This window comes from Rana temporaria, chromosome 3 (genome assembly GCF_905171775.1).
Source record: "Rana temporaria chromosome 3, aRanTem1.1, whole genome shotgun sequence".
Classification (NCBI taxonomy): domain Eukaryota; kingdom Metazoa; phylum Chordata; class Amphibia; order Anura; family Ranidae; genus Rana; species Rana temporaria.
The window spans coordinates 118,377,874-118,403,522 of NC_053491.1; the positions used below are offsets into that span (position 1 = coordinate 118,377,874).

Consider the following 25,649-nt stretch of genomic DNA (forward strand, 5'->3'; position numbering starts at 1 on the left):
ACGGACCTTTGGATGGATTTCCTCACTTCCTGTTTTGGTAATGGGACAGGACGTCAAGGGAAATCTCTTAAATGGGACACGGATGACAAAAAAAATCCCTTTTTCTTACACATCTGTACCCAAGAATAAAAATACATTTGCAGTTTGTTGGTCTTTAGATGTGGTGGCTGCATTTGTGTTCTCTCTGATTTTTTCTTTTATTTATACTTTGTGATCCTGCTGGTAACATACTTCCTGTCCTAGGGTGACAATGCTCACTTGCTATACTGTATCTGATGGGTAAACCGCATTGTCAGCCAAGGACAGGAAGTAATGTATGTCAGGACTACAGAACTCATTCCCCTCTTCCTATCTTTATAACATAAGTGCAAGGTGTTGTATAGTTTAGAGGTCCTTGGTAGGAATATAAGAAGGCTTGAGGTAAAAATGCTGTGTGTACAGAATACAGGGAAGCACTGAATTTCAACAGATTTTTTTTTAAACTTTAATCTGCTATTATTCTAAAATGCTTTCAGTGATATATTTAACAGACTCAAGCCCTGTGCCATAAAAATGCCATAAAATTACCCCCTATTTTGTAGACGATCTAACTTTTGTGCAAACCAATCAATTAACGCTTATTGCCAAAAATATGTAGAAGAATACGTATCGGCCTAAACTGAGGGGAGAAAAAAAGTTTTTTTTTTTTAATATAATTTTGGGGGATATTTATTAAAGCAAAAAGTAAAAAATATTGAATTTTTTCAAAATTGTCGCTCTATTTTTGTTTATAGCGCAAAAAATAAAAACCGCAGAGGTGATCAAATACCACCAAAAGAAAGCTCTATTTGTGGAAATAAAAGGACGGAAAATGTGTTTGGGAGCCACGTCACATGACCGCGCAATTGTCGGTTAAATCAACGCAGTGCCGAATCGCAAAAAGTGGCCTGATCTTTGGCCAGCGAAATGGTTTGGGGCTGAAGCGGTTAAATAACCAATTTTATAACCCTTCAAAAATATATACATTTGTTGTCTCTTTCCTTGTGATTATCAATACATATTTCAAAGCAAGCTCTTTCATTTTACAAAACAAAACTAGACATACTGCCATGCATTGTGTACAAGGTTTATTTTGAGAGCACCCCAGGGGCAGTGCAAAGTGGCCTGAAGATTCTCAGTATTTATAACAAAGTTTTGTGTTTTATGATATGTCTTTTAATAACCAGTGATACTACATCTGTTTACTTCAAGCTTGTTAAAATACTTTATATCAAACAAAAGTAAAGACCCACAGTTAAAAGAAAATGGCTGGATTGATGCAAGTCCAAAAAACAGACTTGAAATAAGCAGAAAGTATTAGTTTTAATTAGCTTGTGGAGGTTGTTAGGCTTGGACATGCTGTCACCATAGCTGTGCTGCTGATAGATGAAGGGCCACTCGTCCCTGTAACCGCTCTGATTGATTATTGCTACAGACTGCTTACGTTGGGCAAACTTCTAGAACATATGAGAAAGTGGGACCTGCTGATTTGATTTTAATATCCAATGTTGACTTCCAAATCAGAAATTAGTCGTCAGTTTGAGAAGTGCCAGCTTTATGATGCACTGTCATTGAGAATTTCTGACGGTATACAGTTTAGCACATAATTACAATATAGTTGTGAAATGAAGACATGGCCTTTAGGCTAGATTCACTGTTAACTTTGTATTTAGCATGCATTGACACACGCTAAATACACTTTAGTTGACAGGCATTGATTTTTTTTTTCTAAAGCTAAACTCTAGGGAAATGGAATTTTGTTTTAATTTAACCCTTGCAGTGCATGTGGTGCCCCAATGCGAGGGTTAAATGCTAAACTTTGCCTAGGGTATTTGTAATAAAAGCACATCTACTTACATTACCCCGCCTACCTGCAGGCTCCTTCTATGTGACTGGCCTCCCCACAGCCTCGTCATCAGTGTTATACCCAGCGGTTTCAGCTATGATGATGCATTTATAAGTGAGGACACCAAGGGCACAGAGCTAAAAACAAATCCTCCTACATACGTTGTACCTGTACATTTGCAGCCCTCTATCTTCTAAAGCTATTCAAAGTACAACATTTAAAATGCATTTGGGAAAGGGGACCGATGTCACACACTGCACAGCATAGAACAACGGAACTCTGTGTAATCTGAGACCTGAATGGAGGAAATAGACACACCCCCTCTAAAAAGTCTCTTAGGTAAACCTGCACAGCTGAGGTTATTAATCACATGTGGTGTGCTGGAAGTGGGGAGGGGCAGATTATCCCCCTGGGATTGTTTTTTGCCCACATAAACTGTCAGATGTGACTCATGCAGATAGCAGACGGGGGAGAGAGCAGACAGAAATCCAGTTGTGTGCATCAGATCGAGGTAGGAAAACACTATATGTTCATTTTTCATTTTATAGGTTTACCAAGTGGGGATGCTGTGTAAAATATAAAAATTACATTCGCAAATCTCATAAAACCCATATTTTATTTACAATAAAAAATATATCAAGTGTGTACCCAAAAAAATTTACAGTTTTAAGAAAATAAATGAGGTCATTTTGAAAGTGATTGCAGCAAAATGTCTGAAGAAAGTTGGGGCAGGGCAACAAACAGCTAAAGTAAGTTGTACGAACAAGGAGCTGAAAAAACATTTTGCCAGAACCTGGAAATGCCAGCCTCTGAGCACTACAGGTTTCAACAGATACAGTACTTCCTCCACAGGCTATGGAGGGGGAAACCAATCCCCCCCCCCAATTTACCCATTATGAAATGTGGTACGGGCAGGCTGGGGATCAGAGGGGTGGAATATCCATCATATACCAATCGCTTGCTCACCCGTCCTCCAAATCCTCATACATGTGAGCATGGGAGAATTACCTCCAAATTAACTGGGACCTTGAGAGGTGGCAGTCCTAATTTTCCAGAGCTTAAAAGGGGGTAGGAAACCTCTCCCTAGTTGAATCCGGCGTCAAGGTCATTGTACCCCACCCCCTCAAAGTTGGTCTCCTTTTTCCCCACAGCGAGTCCTCTCTGTTTCCACAGTTGCCAGCTTACAGGCACCATGGCCCATACTTGGTGGGAGTGCCCTAGAATTAGGTCATTTTGGAGCAACTCCCGAGAACCCCAGCTATAGCACTCCTGAACTCCAACCTCCCTAGAATTCCCAAAGAAAGCGGCAAACTAATACATTTTATGCTGCTATGGGCCAAGATGACCATAGCTAAAGTGTGGAAACAACCAACAGTAACCCTATTGGCAGCCAAACGTAAGATCTCCTGGATCATGTCTCAGGAGAAACTTGCCAGCATATTAACGGACACGGTCCTGACGTTCAAAGCCATCTGGAAACACTGGTCCCTACATGACATATCAGCGCTCAGTTTAAAAGTCTTCATCTCTTGGTATGGAGTTGCATTAGTGCATATGGAAAGAAGAGCTTGTGCATCTGGAAAGGCACCATCAATGCTGAAAGCTATATCCAGGTTTTAGAGCAACATATGCTCTCATCCAGACAACTAGCTAGATTCAGAGAGACTTAGGCTGGCGTATCAGTAGATACGCCAGCCTAAGTCAGAATTTGCGTCGGCGCTAATTTAAGCGTATTTTTGGTAACCAGATACGCTTAAATTAGGCTCAGATACGAGCGGCGTAAGTGTCTTACACCCTTGTATCCTAAAGTGTAATTTTTAGGCTGACCGCTAGGTGGCGCTTCCATTGCGGTCGGCGTAGAATATGTAAATCACTAGATACGCCTATTCACGAACGTACGCCCGGCCGACGCAGTACAGATACGCTGTTTACGTAACGCATTAGCAGGCCTAAAGTTATTCCATCAAATAGCTGGAATAGTAATGTTAAGTATGGCCGCTGTTCCCGCGTTGAAATTTGAAAATTCTACGTCGTTTGCGTAAGTCGTCGGTGAATACGGTTTTACGTCCACGTCGAAATCAATAGGACCATGCGGCGTACTTAGCCGCAATCCACACTGGGATATGTAGGCGGACGGCGCATGCGCCGTTCGTAAAATACGTCAGTCACGTCAGGTCAAGCTCCATTAACATAAAACACGCCCCCTCAGCCGAATTTAAATTAGCCGCCCGATTTACGATACGCCGCCGTAACTTAGCAGGCAAGTACTTTGTGAATCATGTACTTGCCTCGCTAAATTACGGCAGCGTAGTGTAAATGCCATACGCTATGCCGCCGCAACTATGCGCTCGCCATCCTGAATCTAGCTAAACATCTTTTTCAGGGAAGGTCTTGCATATTTCAGCACGACAATGCTAAACTACAAACTGCATCTATGATAACTGTATAGCTTTGTAGTAGGGGTCTGGGTGCTGAATTGGACTGTCTGCAGACCTTTCTGCAACTGAAAATATTTGGCACATCTCTAAACAACGAGGACACAGGACTGTTGAGCAGTTAGACGCAGGTAGGAATGGGACAACATTCCTCTTTCAAAATGACAGAAACTGGCCTCCCCAGGATGTTCATCGCTACATGGTGGTAAACCTGGCCATATCCCAACTTTTCTAAGAAGTGTCAACATTACTTTCAAAATTACCTTTTTGGTCCCCCCCAATGATTAATTTTCTCAGTTTAAACATGTGATATGGTTTGTATTGTGAATACAGTATAGGTGTATAAGATTTACAAATCATTGCATTCTGTTTTTATGTAGATTTTACACAGCATCTCAACTTTTTTGGAATTGGGGTTGTGTATTGTTTTGCATGTTTTTTTGTTCACACAGAAATTAAAAATGAAATACAATGTAGGGACTTTATCAAAACTGGAAAAGCTGTGCATGGCAACCAATCGGCTCTAGCTTTTATGTTCAAAGCTTAACCACTTCAGCCCCGTAAGGTTTTACCCCCTTAATGACCAGGCCTTTTTGCGATACGGCACTGCGTTATTTAACTGACAATTGCACAGTCATGCAACGTTGTACCCAAATAAAATCGATGTCCTTTTTTTTCCCACAAAAATACCTTTCTTTTGGTGGTATTTTATTACTTCTGCTGTTTTTTATTTTTTTGCGCTATAAACAAAAACATAGCAACAAATTTGAAAAAGAAAAAAACTAATTTTTTACTTTCTGCTATAAAACATACCCAATAAAAATATGTAAAAATCTAACTTCTTCATCAATCTACGCCAGTTTGTATTCTGCTACATATTTTTGTAAAAAAAAATTCCAATTAGCATATATTAGTCGGTTTGCGCAAAAGTTATTGCATCTACAAACTATGGGGTATTTATATGGCATTTTTATTTTTATTAATGTGGTTAGGGTGCCACCTTCTGTTCAAGTCACTTTAGTGACAAACACTTTAGTAGCACACAGCAATTTTAGTTTTATTTTTTCAAGTAAGAGAGTGTGCTTATTCAAACCATACCAAGCCAAATTCCCTTAGCATTGGAAGTGTCTTGTCCACATGTTGATGAGGCTGTGGCCTGGTATGGTTGGGGGGGGGGGCACTCTCATCCCCCTCCCCCCACCTTCCTGGCCTGCCAGGATGCTTGCTCAGAAAACAAAATGTTGCAGGGACTTTGTTTTGTCTAAATGAATAGGCTGCCCTAATGCAACTTACTATATTTATCGGGGTATTGCGCGCTCCGGCGTATAGCGCGCACCCCTAATGTGGACCCGCAATTCCTGTAAAAAAAACCATTTTAGTACTTAGTCGGGTCCGGCGTCCATCTGCGGCGGTGTCCTCCCGGCTTCTCCCGCGCTGTCTCCCCGTCAAATCGTGCTTCCCGCGCTCAGTTTGAATGCCTGCGCCGACGTATACTGAGTGCAGTACACTCGGCTACATTCGGCCAGGCTCGGCTTTGCTCGTGCTCACGCTCTGTGACGTTTATGCATGAGCACGAGCGAAGCCGAGCCTGGCCGAATGTAGCGAGTGTACTGCACTCAGTATACGTCGGCGCAGGGATTCAAACTGAGCGCGGGAAGCGGGTATCGGCGTATATCGCGCACCCACGAAGTGCGCGGTATACGCCGATAAATACGGTACTTTAATGCAATTTTTTTTTTTTTTTTTTTTTTTATACACTGTAATGAACCACAAAGGTCTACAATAAGTCAGTTGTAGACCATGCCACTTGCAGCCTAGAAGGAGAAATTCCTGACGGCCCTATTTATTTTTGTATTATCAGGTAAAACCATTAGCAGCCTGATCAGCATTAGTTTTTATGCCTTTGTCTAGATCAGCATAACTGGATTATAGAAGATTGCAATTGAACTTGTCTTTTTACAACCTCACTAGAGATTGATCTGCATTTTTAATGATTTTCTTGTGCATGTTAACTAAATCATTCTCATTTGCTAAATAATTATGCACTCTGACAAGTAAGTGACCTCACCGTAAAACATCTGCCGCTGGCTTATGGACTGAATGTGTGAACTGCTGCTACTCTGTATTCAGATGTCTCTAATTAGTCATTCATTCAGCATGATCCTCAATTGTGCATTTCAGCACCACTGTGTGCTCAGTACTGGCTGTGTGAGAACTGCAGGACAATCAGGCTTTCCACAGTGCCAATACGAGAATCGCATAGTATATTATGGGGCATCTATGGGAAAGGAGCTACTGAGGTGTGCCAGAGAGACAAATATAAAGTGTCTGGCAGGTGGGCAAGGCATACACTGTGGCCAAAATCTTTAATGCTGTTCATTTGGACTGGTTCCTGGAACTTTATGTCAAGGTTTCTGTTATTTAGAACTACTGTACATAGCCAGAGGTTTATAAAACAATGATGTAACCTAGAGCTGCATGATTATTCGGTAAAAGATCACGATCTTGATTCAACCCTCCTGACAATGCTAATCGGCTGTTTCCACGATTCTATGTAAACAGTGCAGGGCCGAGCTGTCAAAAAAATAAAAATGTTTATCAACATTCCTCAGTGCTGAGAGATGGAATAGATATGCAGTGTATCTCTCGGTTCTCTAAGGCCTCGTACACACGACGGGACCTGTCCGATGAAAACGGTCCGCGGACCGTTTTCATCGGACATGTCCGCTGGGAACATTTGGTCTGATGTCTGTACACATCATCAGACCAAATTCCCCGCGGACAGGATACACAGTGACGTGGCCGCGACGATGACGCGGCGACGTGCGCGACCCTGGAAGGTCAATGCTTCCACGCATGCGTCGAATCACTTTGACGCATGCGAGGGCTTTTGGCCAAGCGGACATGTCCGGTGAGTCATACAGACGACCGAACATGTCCGACGGACAGGCTTCCAGTGGACATGTTTCTTAGCATGCTAAGAAACATTTGTCTGCTGGAAACCTGTCCGCTCGGCCGGGAATCCGGTTCAGACGGCCGTACAGACGACCGAAAATGTCCGCGGAAACTGGTCCGCGGACCAGTTTCAGCAAACATGTTTGGTCGTGTGTACGAGGCCTAAGATGAAAGGGATCAACTTTGGTTGGTAGATGAGGGCAGTTTAACCGCTTAAAGAAGAAGTTCAGCCAAAGCTTGTTTTGCTGGGCTTCTCCTATGGATCACAGGAGTGCAATTGCAGAGAGCTGAAAACAGCCGAGAGTGGTCCAACGTCCCGGATATCAGTCCGGGCACCACATCATTGCGTCAATAAAGTCTGGATCTGCCAGGTGCCTAGACTGATGGCCGCTTTGCCCCCTCCACAGCTCAGTGCTCCAATAAGCCCGGAGGGAGATGAGCAGAGCTGTGATTGACGGTCTACAGCTCTCTGCTCACGGATCTGTGAAAACCGAGTGATCAGCGGTGTTCGATCTCTCAGTTTTCAGTGCAGAGGCGCTGGGGGACAGATGCAGCACCTAGGTAAGTATGAATATGCAAAAAGAGAGAAACACATACTTCTCTTTTAAATATCAACCCCCTTTTCTGACATTTGTTGCTTACAAGTTAAAATCCGTATTTTTTGCTAGAACATTACTTAGAAACCCCAAACATTATTATATATATTTTTTTTAGCAGAGAAACTTGAGAATAAAATGACGGACGTTGCAATATTTTATGTCACACTGTATTTGTGCAGCGATCTTTCAAACGCAATTTTTTGGGGATTGACAGAGAAATAGGAGTCCGTTTTTCCCCCTTGCTGTGAGTGACAGCTGATTTACATATCTTATGCATGAGCCTGAGACATTCACACTTCAGATACCCCCGCTCCTTTCTTCTCAAGCTCTCCCAGGATTGGCTGCTCCACACCTCAGCATGATTGGTCACACTGAAGTCATGGGGCGACTTTTTAGGGTTTTGACTGGATGTTAGTGATTATTGCAGAAGTTCAGTGTAAGAAATACACAGGAGAAAATTCATGTTGACAAAGGGAGTGTAGAGGTGGGCGGCGAGTCTACTGACAATCACGACTCTACCCACCGAGCTTCGGACAACAGACCCACCCACAGAATCTACAGTTTTTGCGGGAGACATTTGTCAGGTAAGGATCCATGCAGGAGGCATGTATATCCTTATAGATCACCACTATGGCAGTAGTTTAGAAAGGATGAGAGTGAGTTTACATCCACTTTAAGTGACTTGGACACTCACCTTAGAATATAACCAAAATCAGCTGGATCAAATCCTAACGCTTCCAGTTTACTCTGTCTAACCGCAAAGCACTGTCTGATGGGCCTGTATCACTGCAGAGAAGTTAGAAGAGCTCTTAAGTGATAGCGGGCCCATCAAACAATGCTTTGCGGTCAGACAGAGAGTAAACTGGAAGTGTGAGGAGTGGATCCAGCAATTCCTAGCAGTGGGATCTTTTTAGGTTCATACCAAACCAGCTGGAACTATACAGATTCTGAAGACCTTATAAGTTTTTGACCATTTGGTCATTTTCTAAGGTGAGCGGACAATTCACTTAATGGTGGCTGATGATGGTTATCCTTTCAGCAACAAAGGATCACTTTTGCACAATTATTAGTCTGCCCGCATTGGTGAATCGTCACAAAATCCTTTCTTTCTTTGTTTCTTGGACTATTTTCTGATTTTGATTGTCTTTTTTGCAATATTTCACTGGATGTGGACATTCTTTGGATTTATGAATGTTTGGTGGAATGTTTATTAATCTAATTTCTCTTTTATTTCCGTTGAAATATCTGCATAAATGTTATGAACTGGTGTTACACACATATTACAATGGTTTGAATAAGCGCACTATTTATGCACAATTGATGTTCTGATTTACAGTATAGTGGTTGAATTTACTAAATAATGGTTGCAGCTGTTCACTGATAGAATAGGTGGAGGACTATCTACATGGCAGCACATAAGTAATTTCAATATAGTCATTTGACAGCACGACAGCATGTATTTTGGCAGCAGTACAGGCGTCTTCCCGGTGAAGTGCATGACATCATCGGCCAACCTGTCTACCTCGGTCAATCGGAGGAAGCATTGTGTTCCCTGATAAAAATAAAAGGCTTTACCTGAATTGTGGTAAAGCACTCAGCCTGACTATCTTTAATACCGGCAGCACGGAAGTCACCCGTACCCCTTCCAAAGACGCAACACTAACAGCTAATTTGATTACAGTATATTACAGTACACATACAGCGGCCACATCTTTTTGTAGTGGAAATTTGAGCTTTGCCCAAACTAACTATTTAAAGAGAAAGTAAACCCTCTGAAGCATATCTTAAAAAAAAAAACCCTGCAAGAGAAAGGCATAATGAGCTAGTATGCATAGCGTCTCTCGTTCCTCACCTCCGCTGCGGCCATTGATACCCAAGTTACTTCTGGATATCGCGGCTCCGGCGCTGTGATTGGCCGGAGCCACGATGACGTCACTCCTCAGTGACGGCACGATCGCCCTCACGAACGGCACGCTCAGTGCGTCTGCGACTTTGTGTATGACGTGCAGTCTTTTCTGCAAATTATCTTTTAAACTGTGTAGGTTTAGGATATATTTGTTGCACCTACAGGTAAGCCTTAATTTAGGCTTACCTGTAGGTTAAAGTGGTCTGTATGGGTTTACAACCACTTTAAAGTGCATTGAAACCTGAAATCCTATTTTAAATTAGAAAAATCCGAAAACGCAATAAACCTTTAGATGCTTCAGTGATGTGGAAATAGATCTCTGTCTAATGCCGCGTACACACGACTGTTTTTCGGGTTGTAAAAAATTACATTTTTAATGGTCTAGAAAAAACAAATTATTTTTTCAACCCGATCGTCAAAACGGCCTTGCCTACACACGATCGTAAAAAAAAAAAAATGCTCTAGCAAAACGCGGTGACGTACAACACATACGATGGCACTATAAAAGGGAAGTTCCATTCGGATGGCACCACCCTTTGGGCTGCTTTTGCTGTTTTTATGTTAGTAAAAGACGATTTGCACTTTACAGCGTGATGAATGTGCTTACTCTATTATGAACGCTAGTTTTACCAGAACGAGCGCTCCTGTCTCATAACTTGCTTCTGAGCATGCACATTTTTTTTTACGACGTTAAAAACGAGCATGTTCGAAATTTGTAATGGCTATTTTTTACATTGTAAAAAATCGCAAAAAAAAACTTTTTTACAACCCGAAAAACGGTTGTGTGTACGCAGGATTAGGCTACATTCACACATTCATAGTAATATGAGAAGTGTAAACACATTTTATGTTTCCCAGGTCACATGCTCCTGTGTATAGATGTACTTGCCTTTACACACGTTTACATGTGTATAGGCATATTCTGGGTATTCAGCCTGACCTTGGATACACAGAATTATTTTTTCTCTAAATACAGCTAAACTGAATGCACCACAACGCAAGTAAACGCACAATGCAAATCATATGCATTTAATTGCGTTTAGAAATGTCCTGTAAGTGCTTAGTGTCACAGGTTTGTTAATGCCAGTGTGACCAAAGCCCTGCTGTATGCATTAATAAATATTTCTAAACTTACTTTGTTTACTTTACAAAAAGCATTGACAAACTAAGATCCATTGATCAGCTTTTCCAGCGTGGAAGCTAATTATACAATCGGATGGTAATAATAAAGCCTGACATGTGTCTGCAGATTTTAATAGAATGTCGACACATACAAAGTAGGAAGTAATTGGATTGACAGACACAAAGCCAGTTATTATACCGTTATTATCTGATTGAAATAAGCCGGCAGAAGCGCAGGCAACTGTAGCATAACTAATCTGATAATAATGAAGTCCACGCTCCCAGAAGCGTCTGTTGCTTACACAGAAGTTGAAAGAGGGCAAGTAAGATTCGGCCCACCCACATTTTGTTATTTACCAATTCTGAGCACTGACTTGCAGACCAAAGAGGGAAGTCATTACACACTGACTTACCTTGCAATTTATAGAAAACCCTAAGCAGCCACTGGGGGATTATTTACCATCCAAAAAAAATATGTTGTGTCATTAAATTAATTCAGGCTCATTATTATCCAGACGACAGTATCCTGTTTTCTGCATTTTCATGACAGTATCTTGGCTCCTTTATTTGTTCCCCCCCACGTTACTGTTTTTTGGAATATGTAAACAACCAATATGCATTAAAGCAGTATTAAACTCAAAAACAAACATTTATTATATTGCAGCTTACCATGATGCCGCGTACACACCATCACTTTATGTGATGAAAGAAAACGACGTTTTAAATCATGAAATAAAACAACGTTTTTGAAACTTCATTTTCAAAAACGGCGTTGCCTACACACCATAGTTTTTTCAAAATGCTCTAGCAAAGCGCGGTTACGTTCACCACTGTTTTCCATTGAAGCTAGCTTCATAACTTGCTTCTGAGCATGCGCAGGTTTAAAAACGTTGTTTTAAACGTCGTTTTGCCCACACACTATCATTTTAATTGACACAAAAAACAACGTTTTGAAAAACGACACAAAAAATTGAAGCATGCTTTAATTTTTTTTTGTCGTTTTTCACAAGACATAAAACAACGTTTTCCCCCCACACACGGTCATTTTAATTGACATTTTTCAAAACGTAGTTTTTTTCATCACATAAAGTGATGATGTGTACGCGGCATTAGATGTGATGGATACATTCATTTTTTTTTTTTTTTTATGCTTTCTTTTATTTTCACCTGGGGATCCAGCCAGTAAGTCTGTTGTTTTTTTAAAAGAATAAGCTCTCCTGCAGATATTGCTGTTACAAGCATGAGACAAACCATTTAACACTGACAGGGGTGCTTACTAAGATGGCGTGCTCAACACCCCACATTCCACCACACTTTCTGACCATGGAGACAAACACTAAAACAGGCCATACACGGTCGAATTTCAAACAAATTTTCTTTTCAAAATCAGAAAGTTCGGTTTTTTTGTGATCCGATGATGCCACCATTGATTATCGAAATTCGGCCGACCAAACCTTCATGTTGCCGGGAATATTCGTTTCTCTCCGAGAATTTTCTTTTCTTGCACATGCGCATTTTTTTTCTATTACATTTCTCGCACGATCCTCCCATCATTGATCAGATAATCGTCTGTTTTTCAAAAAATTTCCAACATGTCTGATTTCTCAAATTTGTTTGCCGCACGAAAATCGGCTGTTGCTGCAGCCCACTAACCGTGCGAAATTCGTATGAAAATTCTTTGATACGATTTTCAAAAGAAAAGTCTTTCGAAATTCGAACCGTGTATGGCCGCCTTAAAGCGGGGGTTCACCCTTAGAGGGCACTTTTCCCCCTTAGATTCCTGCTCGTTTTCTCTAGGGGAATCGGCTATTTATTTTAAAATATGTGCAGTACTTACCCGTTTACGAGATGCATCCTCTCCGTCGCTTCCGGGTATGGGCTTCGGGAATGGGCGTTCCTTCTTGATTGACAGGCTTCCGACGGTCGCATCCATCGCGTCACGATTTTCCGAAAGAAGCCGAACGTCGGTGCGCAGGCGCAGTATAGAGCCGCACCGACGTTCGGCTTCTTTCGGCTACGAGTGACGCGATGGATGCGACCGTCGGAAGCCTCTCGGAAGACTGTCAATCAAGAAGGAACGCCCGCTCCCGAAGATCCATACCCGGAAGCGACGGAAGAAGATGCAGCTCGAAAACGGGTAAGTACGGATCATATTTTAATACAAATAGCCGATTCCCCTAGACCGAACGAGCAGGAAGCTAAGGGGAGAAAAATTTTTTTTTTACAAATGGATGAACTCCCGCTTTAAGTCGTATTAATCCCAAAAATAAACATTTATTATATTGCAGCGTACCCTTGGATGTGATGGCTGTGTTTGTTTTCTTTTTTAGGCTTCCTTTATTCTTTTTTCATCTGGTCAGTAAGTATGTTGTATTTCAAAACCTACCAGATCCTCCAAGGAATGTATCGGACACAGAGATGAGACAAACCATGTAACACTAGCCCGGGTGCTTACAATGATCCACTTTTTTTTTTTTTATGTAAAACCTTTATCCCAAAAGGAACATAACTGTTGCTGAAACTGCTTTTAAAGTGTTAGCTGGAGTTTGGCTTACATTTGTTAGTGTATCTAAATCTGCTGGTATTTCTAACACTCCCCTCAGACTGACAGTGATGCTGTCCAAAGGTGCCCCCAGTGCTCCTTCATCCAAAGTGGGGGCACTCTAATGCAGGGGGTGTTACTGGCCAGATCCCCAGGTGAAAACCGATGCAACCACCACATCTAATGAGTGGTGAGCTTCAGTATATAAAATTTTGGGTTTAATACCGCTTAAATTATGTGACGCCATAGTCTTATTACTAACAAGGCAAGACAGAAAGTTTAACATAGGTGAACCAGAGGCCCCTTATAGGGGTGCTTTACATGTATGCGACGTATTAACGTGTAGCAGACATTGATTCATTCTGGTGCCATTCATTTTGAGCAGCATCCCATCACATTAAAGCTGGCCACACATTATTCAATTTTTTTGTTCAATTTCCTTAGAATTACCTTTAACGATGTAGTGCAAGGGCCTCATTGATTGCATACAATTTGAGGGTATTTAGATTTGACCTCATATTGTATGGTTTTGGTAAATCTAAAGGAAAGATGTACAATAAAATTGTATAATGTGTAGCCAGCTTAACCAGTTAAGACCCGAACCATTATGCAGGTTAAGGACCTGGCCCCTTTTTGCGATTCAGCACTGCATCGCTTTAACTGACAATTGCGCGGTCGTGCGACTTGGCTCTCAAACCAAATGGCTGTCCTTTTTTTCCCCACAAATAGAGCTTTCTTTTGGGGGTATTAAATCACCTTGGCGGTTTTTATTTTTTGGGCTATAAACAAAAATAAAGCGACAAAAAAAAAAATGAATATTTTTTTACTTTTTGCTATAATAAATATCCCCCAAAAATATATTAAAAACATTTTTTTCCCCTCAGTTTAGGCCGATACGTATTCTTCTACATATTTTTGGTAAAAAAAAATCGCAATAAGCGTTTATTGATTGGTTTGCGCAAAAGTTATAGCGTTTACAAAATGGGGGATAGTTTTATGGCATTTTTATTAATATTTTTTTTTTTACTAGTAATGGCAGCGATCAGCAATTTTTTTCGTGACATGCGACATTATGACGGACACATCGGACATTTTTGGGACCATTGTAATTTTCACAGTTAAAAGTGCTATAAAAATGCCCTGATTACTGTGAAAATTACAATGGCAGTGAAGTAGTTAACCGCTAGGGGCCGCTGTAGGGGTTAAGTGTGACCTCGTGTGTTTCTTACTGAAGGTGGGCGTGGCTGTACGTGTGACGTCACTGATCGTCGTTCCCTATGACAGGGAACAGACGATCAGTGACACTGCCACAGAGAAGAATGGGAAAGGTTTGTTTTCACTCACCTCTCCCCGTTCTTCAGCTCCTGTGACCCGATCGCGGGACACTGGCGGCGATCAGGTCCACGGGTCACAGAGCTTCGGACCGGGGTCGCGAGCGCGCCGGCGGCGGCACGCTCGCGACCGACGGCTGGGCTTCTTAAAGGGGACGTACATGTATGCCCTTGTGCCCAGCCGTGCCATTCTGTCGACGTATATCGTTGTGTGGCGGTCCTTAAGTGGGTAAGGCAACACACATGCTTTGCAAGGCACCATTATTATTACAGTATTTTAATACACAATTTATATAGCGCCAACAGTTTACGCAGCATTTTACAATGTAGAGGGGGGACAGCACAATCTGAATATGTCAGAAAAACAAATAGGTCTCTTGCAGAGTTATACTGTACAATGCGTAACTTTGTTTCATTTGAATTTGACATACCTGCTCTAGAGCCCGGGAGAAATGGGCTTTGCTGGAATGTTTCTTCATCCAAAAATTCAATTTGTGTCTGCAACAGCACACCAAACGTTGCATGTCTTTCTTTCCTTGCGTTTATTATTTTATTTAGTAAATTTCTAATTTTAGGAAAAGCATTCATGGAGTACTTGCACTATTTTATATCTGTTTATTCCAAGTTTATAATCAGTTTACTTAATCTGTAAGAGTCTATAACTAATCTTGGCCTGTTTACAGCTGGGTAGAGCTGCACCACTTTCTATTATAATGCAAGAAAATACTACAGGGAGCTATAACTTGTAAATAGGGATAATAAAGGCAGCTGTTGGGAGTTGGAGTGCTGAGGCTGCAAGATACGGAGCTGTGCATCTAGTGTGGAATTCTGCATTTGTGCACAAACACTGGGATCTCACTGGAGGAGAGCTATTCCCAGCCCTATCTCAGCATGCACACACAGCTATCAGAGGTGTAATTCATCCTAAATGTTCAGAACACCACACCCCAGCTGTCTTGGAGCTGAAAAGTTTACAGCAGTTTTACTCTGTGTAACCAGACGTATTTTAATTAACTGTTGAGGCTAAAGTGTAAAGTATGCATATAATACATTTTCTCTTACCCCGTTCCATAATCATCACTGGAGTTTTCTGTTAAACGTTGCTATGTAGTGAGATCAGGTTCTGTAGAGGGGCTGGCAAGCATTAGTAAATATCCCAGCACTCAGATCTTCCATCAAGAGCCCTCCAAATCAACGGGCTGGCTTTTGGGTTTGCTTATGCCAATGTTGTCTGCCTTGATGGCTGGCCCCTAGCCTCTGTATGGCTGTTTTGGCAAGCATCATATGATAAAAATAACATCTGAACCCCATTTGAAGTTGCATGCCACTGAGTGTAATCAATCAACTGATCAGCGGATTGCACATCTAAAGTCTACATCATCCTGTAGCTAGCAAGTAGGAGCATGCATGTCTAAAAGGATGTCAGGGATTTATTTTTCTTATAATTGCTCTGAGACAGCATTAGGCCTTGTACACACGGTCGTTCCAAACCGATGAGGATGGTCCGACGGACCGTTTTCATCGGTTCACCGCTGAAGTACACACCATCGTTCCAAAAACCGATCGGGTCAGAACGCGGTGACGTCAAACACACAACGTGCTGAATAAAACCAAGTTCAATGCTTCCAAGAATGTGTCGACTTGATTCTGAGCATGCGCGGGTTTTGAACCGATGCTTTTCTGTACTAACCATCGGTTTGGACCAATCGAGCAGCAGTCCATCGGTTCGGTTTTGAAGCAGGTTTTACAATTTTGGACCGAAGGAAAACAGACCGATGGGCCGTACACACGGTCGGTTTGGACCGATGAAACTGAACCTCGGTCCATTCTCATCAGTTTTGTCCGACCGTGTGTACGGGGCTAACAGTGACTAGCCCTAAAGATCACGCCCACACCTGACAAAGAATATAAGTTATTTATGGCAGAGAAAGCTTATAGCTGTGAGAGGCAAGCCAAAGACGGTATGGATTAGAAGAGGGGATTAATGATGTTGATTGAGGTTGTTTATACAGGAAATGAAGGTAGCTACTGCAGCTTCAGAGGGGTATACTACAGAAATGCAGGTTTGCAGGGAATTTGGATACATTACAACGCAGGACAAAAAATTCTACAAGTGTGGAAAAAAGAATAATGCTGTTAAGACAAATCTGCAGTCCTTTTTCATTTGTTTTACCTACTAGTCTTTCTTCTGAGGTCCTCTTTGTTTTGTTTGTCCTCTTGTAAATTGCCCAAACCTCTCCTCCAGTGGCTAAAATTCAAAGCATTAGAGCCAGATTGATTTAGAGTGCATAAGCTCCGGTTTTGCAGAAATAGTATGACGGTAAATGTGAGGGCAGATATGCAATCCATATATATATATATATATATATATATATATATATATATATATATATATATATATATATACACATGACTGTGGAGATATGGATAAGCTTAAACTTTTATATAAAAATCTCCTCCTAAAAAACAATCAAATATGAACTTAAAGCGGTAGTTCACCCCCCCCCCCCCCGACACATTTTACCATCGAGACAGGCATTGTAGCGCGAGCTACAGTATGCCTGTCCCGAATTTTTTTAACCCCGTACTCACCTTGTAGTCGTCCATCGTAGATTCCGGCTCCCGCGGGGAATGGGCGTGCCTATGGAGAGGGAGGATGATTGACGGCCGGCCCTGGCACGTCACTCTCCCCGAAGACAGCCGGAGTAGGTCTCGGCTCTTCACGGCGCCTGCGAACAGGCTATGCGCACGCGTCATGAAGACCGAGCCTATTTCGGCTGTTTCCGGAGAAGCGTGACACGCCAGAGCCGGCCGTCAATCATCTTCCGTCTCCATAGGCACGCCCATTCCCCGGAATCTTCGATGGACGACTACAAGGTGAGTACGGCGGTAAAAAATTCGTGACAGGCATACTGTAGCTCGCGCTACAATGCCTGATTTTAAGGTAAAATAAAAAAAAAAAAAAAATTCCCGTCGATAGGGTGAACCCCCGCTTTAAGCTTTTCCAAGACTTTGTGATATTGTAACACAAATTGGTCAACCAAAAACAAAGTGCAGCACTCACTAGTGTTGGAAATTTACTATATACCTCTGTTGGAGGTGTGGAGGACACAGACTCACTTCTCCACATCTTCTGGTCCTGCTGACTTCTTCAATCCTTCTGGAAGGAGGTCCACCGCATATTCCAGAAGTTTACTGACAGGGAGCTGCCATGGACTCCTGAGTTCTTTCTAATGCATCACCACAAGATTCAGACCAAGATTTATAGGCGATCCCAATTGCCTCTTCTGCTCACAGTGGTGAAAAGCTGCATCCCGCCGTTTTGGAACCAGACACAGGCACCTTCGGTCGCTGGTTGGTTTAAAGAAGTGGCAGACATTAAGGCAATTGAGGACTTGGTGGCCACGAAGAAAGGGTTTTCATGAGAAATTTCCTACAAAATGGTTTTATTAGCACAAATTCGTCTATTCCGAGGCTTCGTTTTCTGGGTGTGGACTGTCTCGCAAGGCTTCCCCCGGACATGAATGGTACTGAATGGTGGCATCCCCTTCCTACTGTACCCCACCCCTTTTTCCTCCCTCTCTCTCTACTTCCTCGACCCTCCCCCATCTTTCTCCCTAGCATTTTCTGCTTCTTTAATGTTCTGCATTAGTAGTAGAGACCCTTTGGGTCACCTCTACCTTATTTTTCTATTTTTAATTTATAAATACGGCGACAGTCATGGAAAATTGCCATGCAGGCTGCAGGAACTCCCTAGACCTGGGCATCCAGGGATGACTTCGCTAAAATTGGGGTTCATTTACTACTGTAAAGTGATGTTTTATATGCTTAGTCTTGTATTTGGACTGTTTCATGTACTATATTCTGTAATACAGTGCCCTACAAAAGTATCCCCCCCCCCTTACCTTTTTACCTATTTTGTTACATTGCAGCCTTTAGTTCAGTGTTTTTTAATCTGAATTATATGTAATGGATCAGAACACAATAGTGTTCTTGTTTTTTTTTTTTTTTTGTTATTAGTTCAAGACAGATGGCTTAATGTGCCAGCGGGTGTGATATGCAACATTAATGTCATGTGCATTAAGCTTTACAGTAATATTGTTAATGAAAATGTGCTTTTATATTTTTGTCTTTCTTTGTTTTAGATTTATTCAAGAGATTGAACATGCCATTGGCTTTGGACAAACTAAACAATGCCCCCTGAGAGAATTCCTTACTATGTACATCAAGAACATCTTCCTCAATCAGGTGTTGGCTGAAATCAACAAAGAAATTGAAGGAGTCACCAAGGTGTCAGATCCTTTGAAGATTTTGGCAAGTGCTGATACCATGAAAGCCCTGGCAGTCCAAAGGCCACTTTTGCAGGTACACACATTTTCTCTCGTATTGTCAGAGCAGACAGCTGACCTATGCTTTTACCAGGTAACCACTAATGCCAAGTACACGAAATCCGAATATTGTACGAAAAATGTCGTCCAAGGAAGAATCGTCCGATAATCGGATCGTTAGTACAGATCTTCCGTGAGCCGATCATGACAGTTCATCCGATATTATTTTATCGGACATGCACGGAAATTTTCCTTGTACGATACCAGTTCGTACGATTTTCGTTTGGTCAGTACATTTGTCGTCCGAAAATACAACACAAATACAACACAAATACATTACAACACATGACATCACTTCTGATATTTTTTTTTTCTGTCGTACGAGAACTTTCGTGACTTTAGTAACCTATTAAATTTCTACTTGCGACTAGTAAATGGAAAAAGTCAGACGATCTGTCGTCGGATTTTCGGATCGTGTGTACGTGGCATTAAGGTCCGCTCTATAGCCTCTTTACTGCTACAGGGTGTCACCTCTGTGCTGGATCCTGTAATATATACGTGATCTGACTCTTTTGGGTAGGGAGCACACAGTAAACCTTTGATTGCCCCTGATGTTAACCCCTTCCTTTTTAGCACTGAGCAGTGTATTAGCGTCACTGGTCCCCAAAACGTGTCAGTAATTGTCCGAATGACCGCCGCAATATCGTAGTCCCTGATCACCGTCATTACTGGTAAAAAATAAATAAATTAAATAAAAATATTTTATTGTTTATAGCTTATATAACTTTTGTGCAAACCAATCAGTATACACTTATTGGGGATCATTTTTACCAAGAAAATGTAGCAAAATAAATATTGGCCTAAATTTATGAAGAAATTTGTTTTTCTTTTTACATTTTTTTTATTGGATTTGTTTGATAGCAGGAAGTAAAACTTTTTTAATTTTTTTTTCACGATTGTCAGCCTTTTTTGTTCATAGCGCAGAAAAAAAATGCAGTGGTAATCAAATACCACCAAAAAAAGCTCTATTTGTAGGAAAAACAGGACTTCCATTTTATTTGGGCACAGCGTCGCACGACCATGCAATTGTCCGTTAAAGTTACACAGTGCCGTGTCGCAAAAAATGGCCTGGTCATGAAGGGGGATAAATCTTCCAGAAGTCAAGTGGTTAAATGTAGTTTTACAGGGTTTTTTTTTTCCATCGTATGCATTTTGCTTAATTAGCTGCTATGAAATTGAACTTCTGTGTGCATAGTTCCATGTTTTCACATATTGGATGAAAGATTTTTAAATCAAGAAGCAAAGATTCTGGTGCTGCCTCCACTTATTTTGAAATGTATGGATTAACAATGTTTGGGAGCCTGTTGGATGTAAGCACCCAGATTGCATGTACTAGGAGACGTACAGCTCACCACTTTATGGTTCATATGTGCGCGTAACTAAAAAGTACTCCTGGTCACTTCTAAATACTCTTCACAATAGTTGCTATTTGGCTGTAGGATTGTGCAAAACTAAAACTTTTGCTTTGGTTGTAAAATAGACCCAAAGATTGAGCCTAGGTTTACACTGCTACGGGATTGAAATCGTGCGAGTTTAGTTGAACTCGCACAATTTCATACCCGCATGTCAGTCTGACGTCGGGGGCGATTTCGGAGACATCTGTGCTGAAGTCTATTGAAATCGCACCCAAAGTCCCCAAATTTGACATGTCAAATTGCATGCCAAATCGTTCCAATGTGAACCTAGGCTCAAGCTAATATATTTGCACATAAAATGATAATTATTTAAGAAACACTTATTACATGTTAATGAATGGTCCACAATGTTTTACAAGTCTAGATAGTGTTAAAACATGAAGATGTCATGCTAAAGGAAAGGACTAGGAATCGGGGGCTTTGTATACCTTTGCTGACAGGTTCCTCTTAGCAGTTCACCTATTTTTAAGGATCGTAAAGCATTCTGCCCCAGGGGCCAACTCCACTGCGACATTATTGTCACTGATTGACACAATTATCTCTTCAATCACAGCTTTGTATGAAATGTTGCTATTAGAGATGCAGTCACACCTAAAGTGGAACCCAGAGCCAACTGTAAGGCCCCTTTCACACTGACGCGTTTTTCAGGCGGTATAGCGCTAAAAATAGCGCCTAAATACCGCCTGAAAAAATCCTGTCCTGCAGTCTTCAGTGTGAAAGCCCGAAGGCTTTCACTTTGAAGCAGTGCACTAGCAGGACCGCTCCAAAAGTCTTGCTACCGCATCTTTGGAGCGGTGAAGGAGCGGTGTGTTTACCGCTCCTCCACCACTCCTTCCCATTGAAAGCAATGGGAAACCGCGATAATTCCGCCGGCAATGCGCCTCTGCAGAGGTGCATTGCCGGCGGTACTAACCCTTTTTCGGATGCTAGCGGGGGTTAAAACCGCACAGCGAGCGGCCGACTATCGCAGTAAAAACGACAGTATAGCGGCACTAAAAATAGTGCCCTCATACCGCCAGCGCACCTCCTGCGCCCAGTGTGGAAGGGGCCTAAACATTGTCAATTGTCACAGAAATATTCTTAGATTTGCCATAATGTTTTTGCTGTTTCCTTTATTTAGCAATTCAGCTCAGTTTATGGCCAAAAAACTTTTATCCAAACCTCATGTGTACAAGTGACAAGAGACATGGCAATTGAATTTCTAGTACCTCACTGTCACGCATCCAAGACTCTTAGCCATTACTGAACTACACATGTCCATATGTGCTTTTCCAGATGTACGTCTCTTTCTCATACTTAATCTAAGTGGAGTGTAAAGGGCATTGGAATATGAAGGTTATTTGGCTGCTTCCACATAACAGGATATGATGTGGCAATACTTCTAATCTTCCACAAAAACAGTAATTATCACTCTGCAAAAGGGTCACATAGCATAAAGGGAGTAAGCTAAATCTCTGAAAATCGATGTTTAGAAATATTTCAGTACACTTTTGTCAGTGTGGTTTGCCTGTTAGTTGTATGACTGTAACATGTACAGTATTTGAAAGACTAGAGTTCAGCATCACTGTTACATTGCAGCTTCAGAACCCAAACACTTGGCGATACAGTTCATCTTGAAGGGGGACCCTCCAACCTGCCAACTCATGTCTACCATAATCCACCAGTATGTTGCATCTCACTTTGCTTGCAACTCACATTTCATGTACCCGCTCCCCTTTAATCACCACACTGCACTTAACCCAAGCAGGTTACATGTAATGCTCAATGTTGCCAACTAGGAATGGTCCTCTCCAATTCTTAGGAAGCCAAGGAGCTTATCATCCAAGGGGAGGGATGGAGGGTTAGGGGAGATTCAGATACCTTGCTTTGCGGATCATGGGTACTCTCTTGAATCTAGAGGACAAACAGTCTCCACACTGGATCTAGCAACCCCCTGATAGGCCTCTCTTACTGACCTAGCAGCCGGTGCGTTGTTTGGTCAAAGTCTCTGCCACAGACTTGTTGAATATAGTAAAGTTGTTGTACAATCCTCTGCCACAGAACTGTTCAACCGAATAATCCCTCGTAAAGTCAAACAATAGCTACACAGTATCCATTTCTTTCAGTCATCCGGCGATACTGCGAAGCGGGATGCGTCCTCCAATTGAGTTTCCAGGCTCTTCCTGAGATACCAGCCTTTTTGCTCGGTCCTCTCTGGGATAAGTCCTCCCCTGGTTCCTCCAATTGCTCGGCTTCTCCCCGCAAGCAAGATAGCACATGACCACCCCTGGATCAGTAGGCCCCAGAATTCCTGGGCCTACTTTCAGTAACGAAGCCTCGGGCATGCCCCGAGGAAGAAGAACTGCCACGATACACCTTAGGCCAGGAGGGCCATCAGGTCAGAACTCCCAATAAAACAGTATCTGTACCTTAAGTACCCTCTCCCAGAATGCCCAGCAACAGGAACACTCCCACTGGGTTGTCTCTGTGGAGAAAGCACTCAATACACCCAGCATGCTGTATTTCCAACCTTGACCCAAAATGACAGCGACACCCAGGGTCAAGTGGAAAAAATGCACAGCGCAGCTGAACTGACACTGAAACCAGAAATGAACATAATCATTCTGAGCTAACTACAGCTCAGATAACACTAAATTTAAATATAGTGCCTACTCTATAGGAGCAGGGCGCTACACATACGTTTTCCTCTTATGGATTGCCTCAAGGGAAGAATCCCAGCTGCCAGTCATCTGCAAAGATGAGCCAATGGCAAGAACATCATGAGAGGAGTTGGGACAGGCTTTGTTTTGCTTCCTCTTTCCTACATGATTTAGTTCTGTTTAACTCCTTCTGGCATTAGCAGGATTATAGTGATGATTATAATGATTTTGGAGCTCCAAGGTATTTCAGTAGATCAAGAAGATATGAGACAGAGAAACAATTAATTTTGGTTGCAAATGTGTGTTCTCAAAGTCAGAGTACAATATTCCATTCAAAGACCAGCATTTGGTGACAGGTTGCACAGGGCACTTTGTACATGGAGATTCCTGTGTAGAACTTTTCCTGGCAGTAACCCATGTTCCCCTCCTGATCGACAGACTGTGGTCACATTTCTTCCAAGGCTGACACATTGATTTTCTTGTCTCTGTGTAAACCTGCATGAGTTCTCATTTCTGCACATTCAAGCACTAATGCTGTTGCAGATTGTCAGCTGGAGTAGTAATCAATAGTTCCCCTCTGAAAAGTTTTTGGCTGTAAGACATTTGTTTTTAACCTTTGCTCAATTGATCTTTTCATTATATCAAAAATGTATACTTTTCACTTACATGATGCTGTTTTAGCTACACGTGGGTAAAGTTTACAGTGCAAAATTTGACCTTTTTTAACTTGAATACACCTCTAAAATTAACTCCGTTCTTCCGAAACAAATTCATCAGTGGTTATCTTCCTTGTTTATTTACAAGGATTTTTAGTTCTTGGCCTTAATGTTATGATTTCTTAATTTTTTTTTCTTCTTTTTTTTTTTTACATCTGTTTTTTATAATGATGATTTTTATTGCTACTTTGGAAGTTTTAAAGCCGCTATGTCTTTAAATTTCAAACTTCTAAATGACCATTGCGGTGCCATGAACATAACTGGATAGCATTTCTGACATGGCACATAGGCAGCATAACTGTAGGGCACAGGTTATACTTTTTGCTCACCTAGGCCAATTACTTTGCGCTTTCCCCTCCTTTCCCCAACACCCACACAAATTACATTACCAAAACTAACTAGCCAAGTTTTACAATATATGAACATTGGCAAAATAATGATCATATTTACAGAGGTGACATGAGTACTGTGCTGACACCTTTAGAACATTTCCAGAGAGAAATAATCAGTACTGCACAAATTCAGGTGGAATGGTCCAGTACTGTACTGTCACACAATCCCTACCATACTGACACAAGCAAACGGGTCTACAGAGAAACAATCAGTACTGGACTGGCACAACCAGAAACACGTCTGTGGTCTGTAGGAAAAAAATTGCACTGGCATCAGTGGGTGTGTAGATGGGGGAAAAAAATGTCCCAACATCAGTGGTGTTCAGGAGGAAAATGCCCTGGCATCAAAAGACACTAGGAGGGGAAAGTGTATTGGCACCAATGTTTAATTAAAAATTTACCTGGTTTCAGTAAGAGGAAAACAAAATGTCCTGGTGTCTCTGGTTAGCAGGAGTAACGTTACTTTTATTCTTTGGAATGTTTTTCAATAATTCACCTTTTTTTTTTTTTTTTTTCAACATCAAACTGTACAACTCAATTGAAAAACAAACTGAAATCTTTTAGGTGGAGGGAAGTAAAAATAAAATAATATGGTTTCATAAGTGTGCATACCCTTAACAACTTTAGGACCGGGCCTAATTTTCAAACTTGTTGTTAAAGTGAAGTGAAAAAAAAAAAAAAAAAAACTTTTTTGAATTAAAAAATAAGACAAGTTTACGGTGTTCAGTTATGAATGGACAGAGTCTGTGATCACTGAACCTTCAGACAAGGAAGGAGCTGGTAAATTCCAGATTTACCAACTCCTTCCTCCGCTCCCCATCCTGACAGATACTGGATGAGGAAGGACCAGAGAAGGAGTTGAAAGAGGACACAGGGGACAGTCAGGGGTGATCGGTGCGGCGGTGGGGGCAGTTACAAGCACCAATCTCCCTGTATAGCTTTCAATAAAGCAGCCAACAGCTGCGGGAGGAGAGGAGGAGAAGCGTCTGTCAGAAATCTATACAGGGGAATTGGTGATTATAACTGCCCCCAACATCGCACCCAAAATCTGTGAGGCTTTCACACTGGAGCATTTCGCTAGCAGGACGGTAAAAAAAAGTCCTGTTGTCGCATCTTTGGAGCGGTGAAGGGGCGATGTGTTTACTGCTCCTCCGCTGCTGTTGCCCATTGATATTAATGGGACAGTGTGGCTAAGCTGCGCATTGGGGGCGGTTTTAACCCTTTCTCGGTCGCCCCGCTAGCAACCAAAATGCGCAAACCCGTACATAGCGTTGCCGGTAAAAATACCAGAGTTTTACCGCTGACGCTATGGGCGGCTCAGTGTGAAAGGGGTCTTGGTCTTGGA

At 41.9% G+C, this 25,649-nt stretch overlaps 1 protein-coding gene across 1 annotated transcript in view; it reads left to right on the top strand.

The window, feature by feature from the left end:
• The window catches only part of EXOC4 (exocyst complex component 4), a 534,668-nt gene that overhangs the window by 316,137 nt on the left and 192,882 nt on the right, over window positions 1-25,649 (top strand). Inside the window, exon 11 of the mRNA XM_040343312.1 lies at window positions 18,900-19,119. Within this exon, the coding sequence (XP_040199246.1) occupies window positions 18,900-19,119 (220 nt within the window). The remainder of the gene's footprint in view (window positions 1-18,899; window positions 19,120-25,649) is intronic.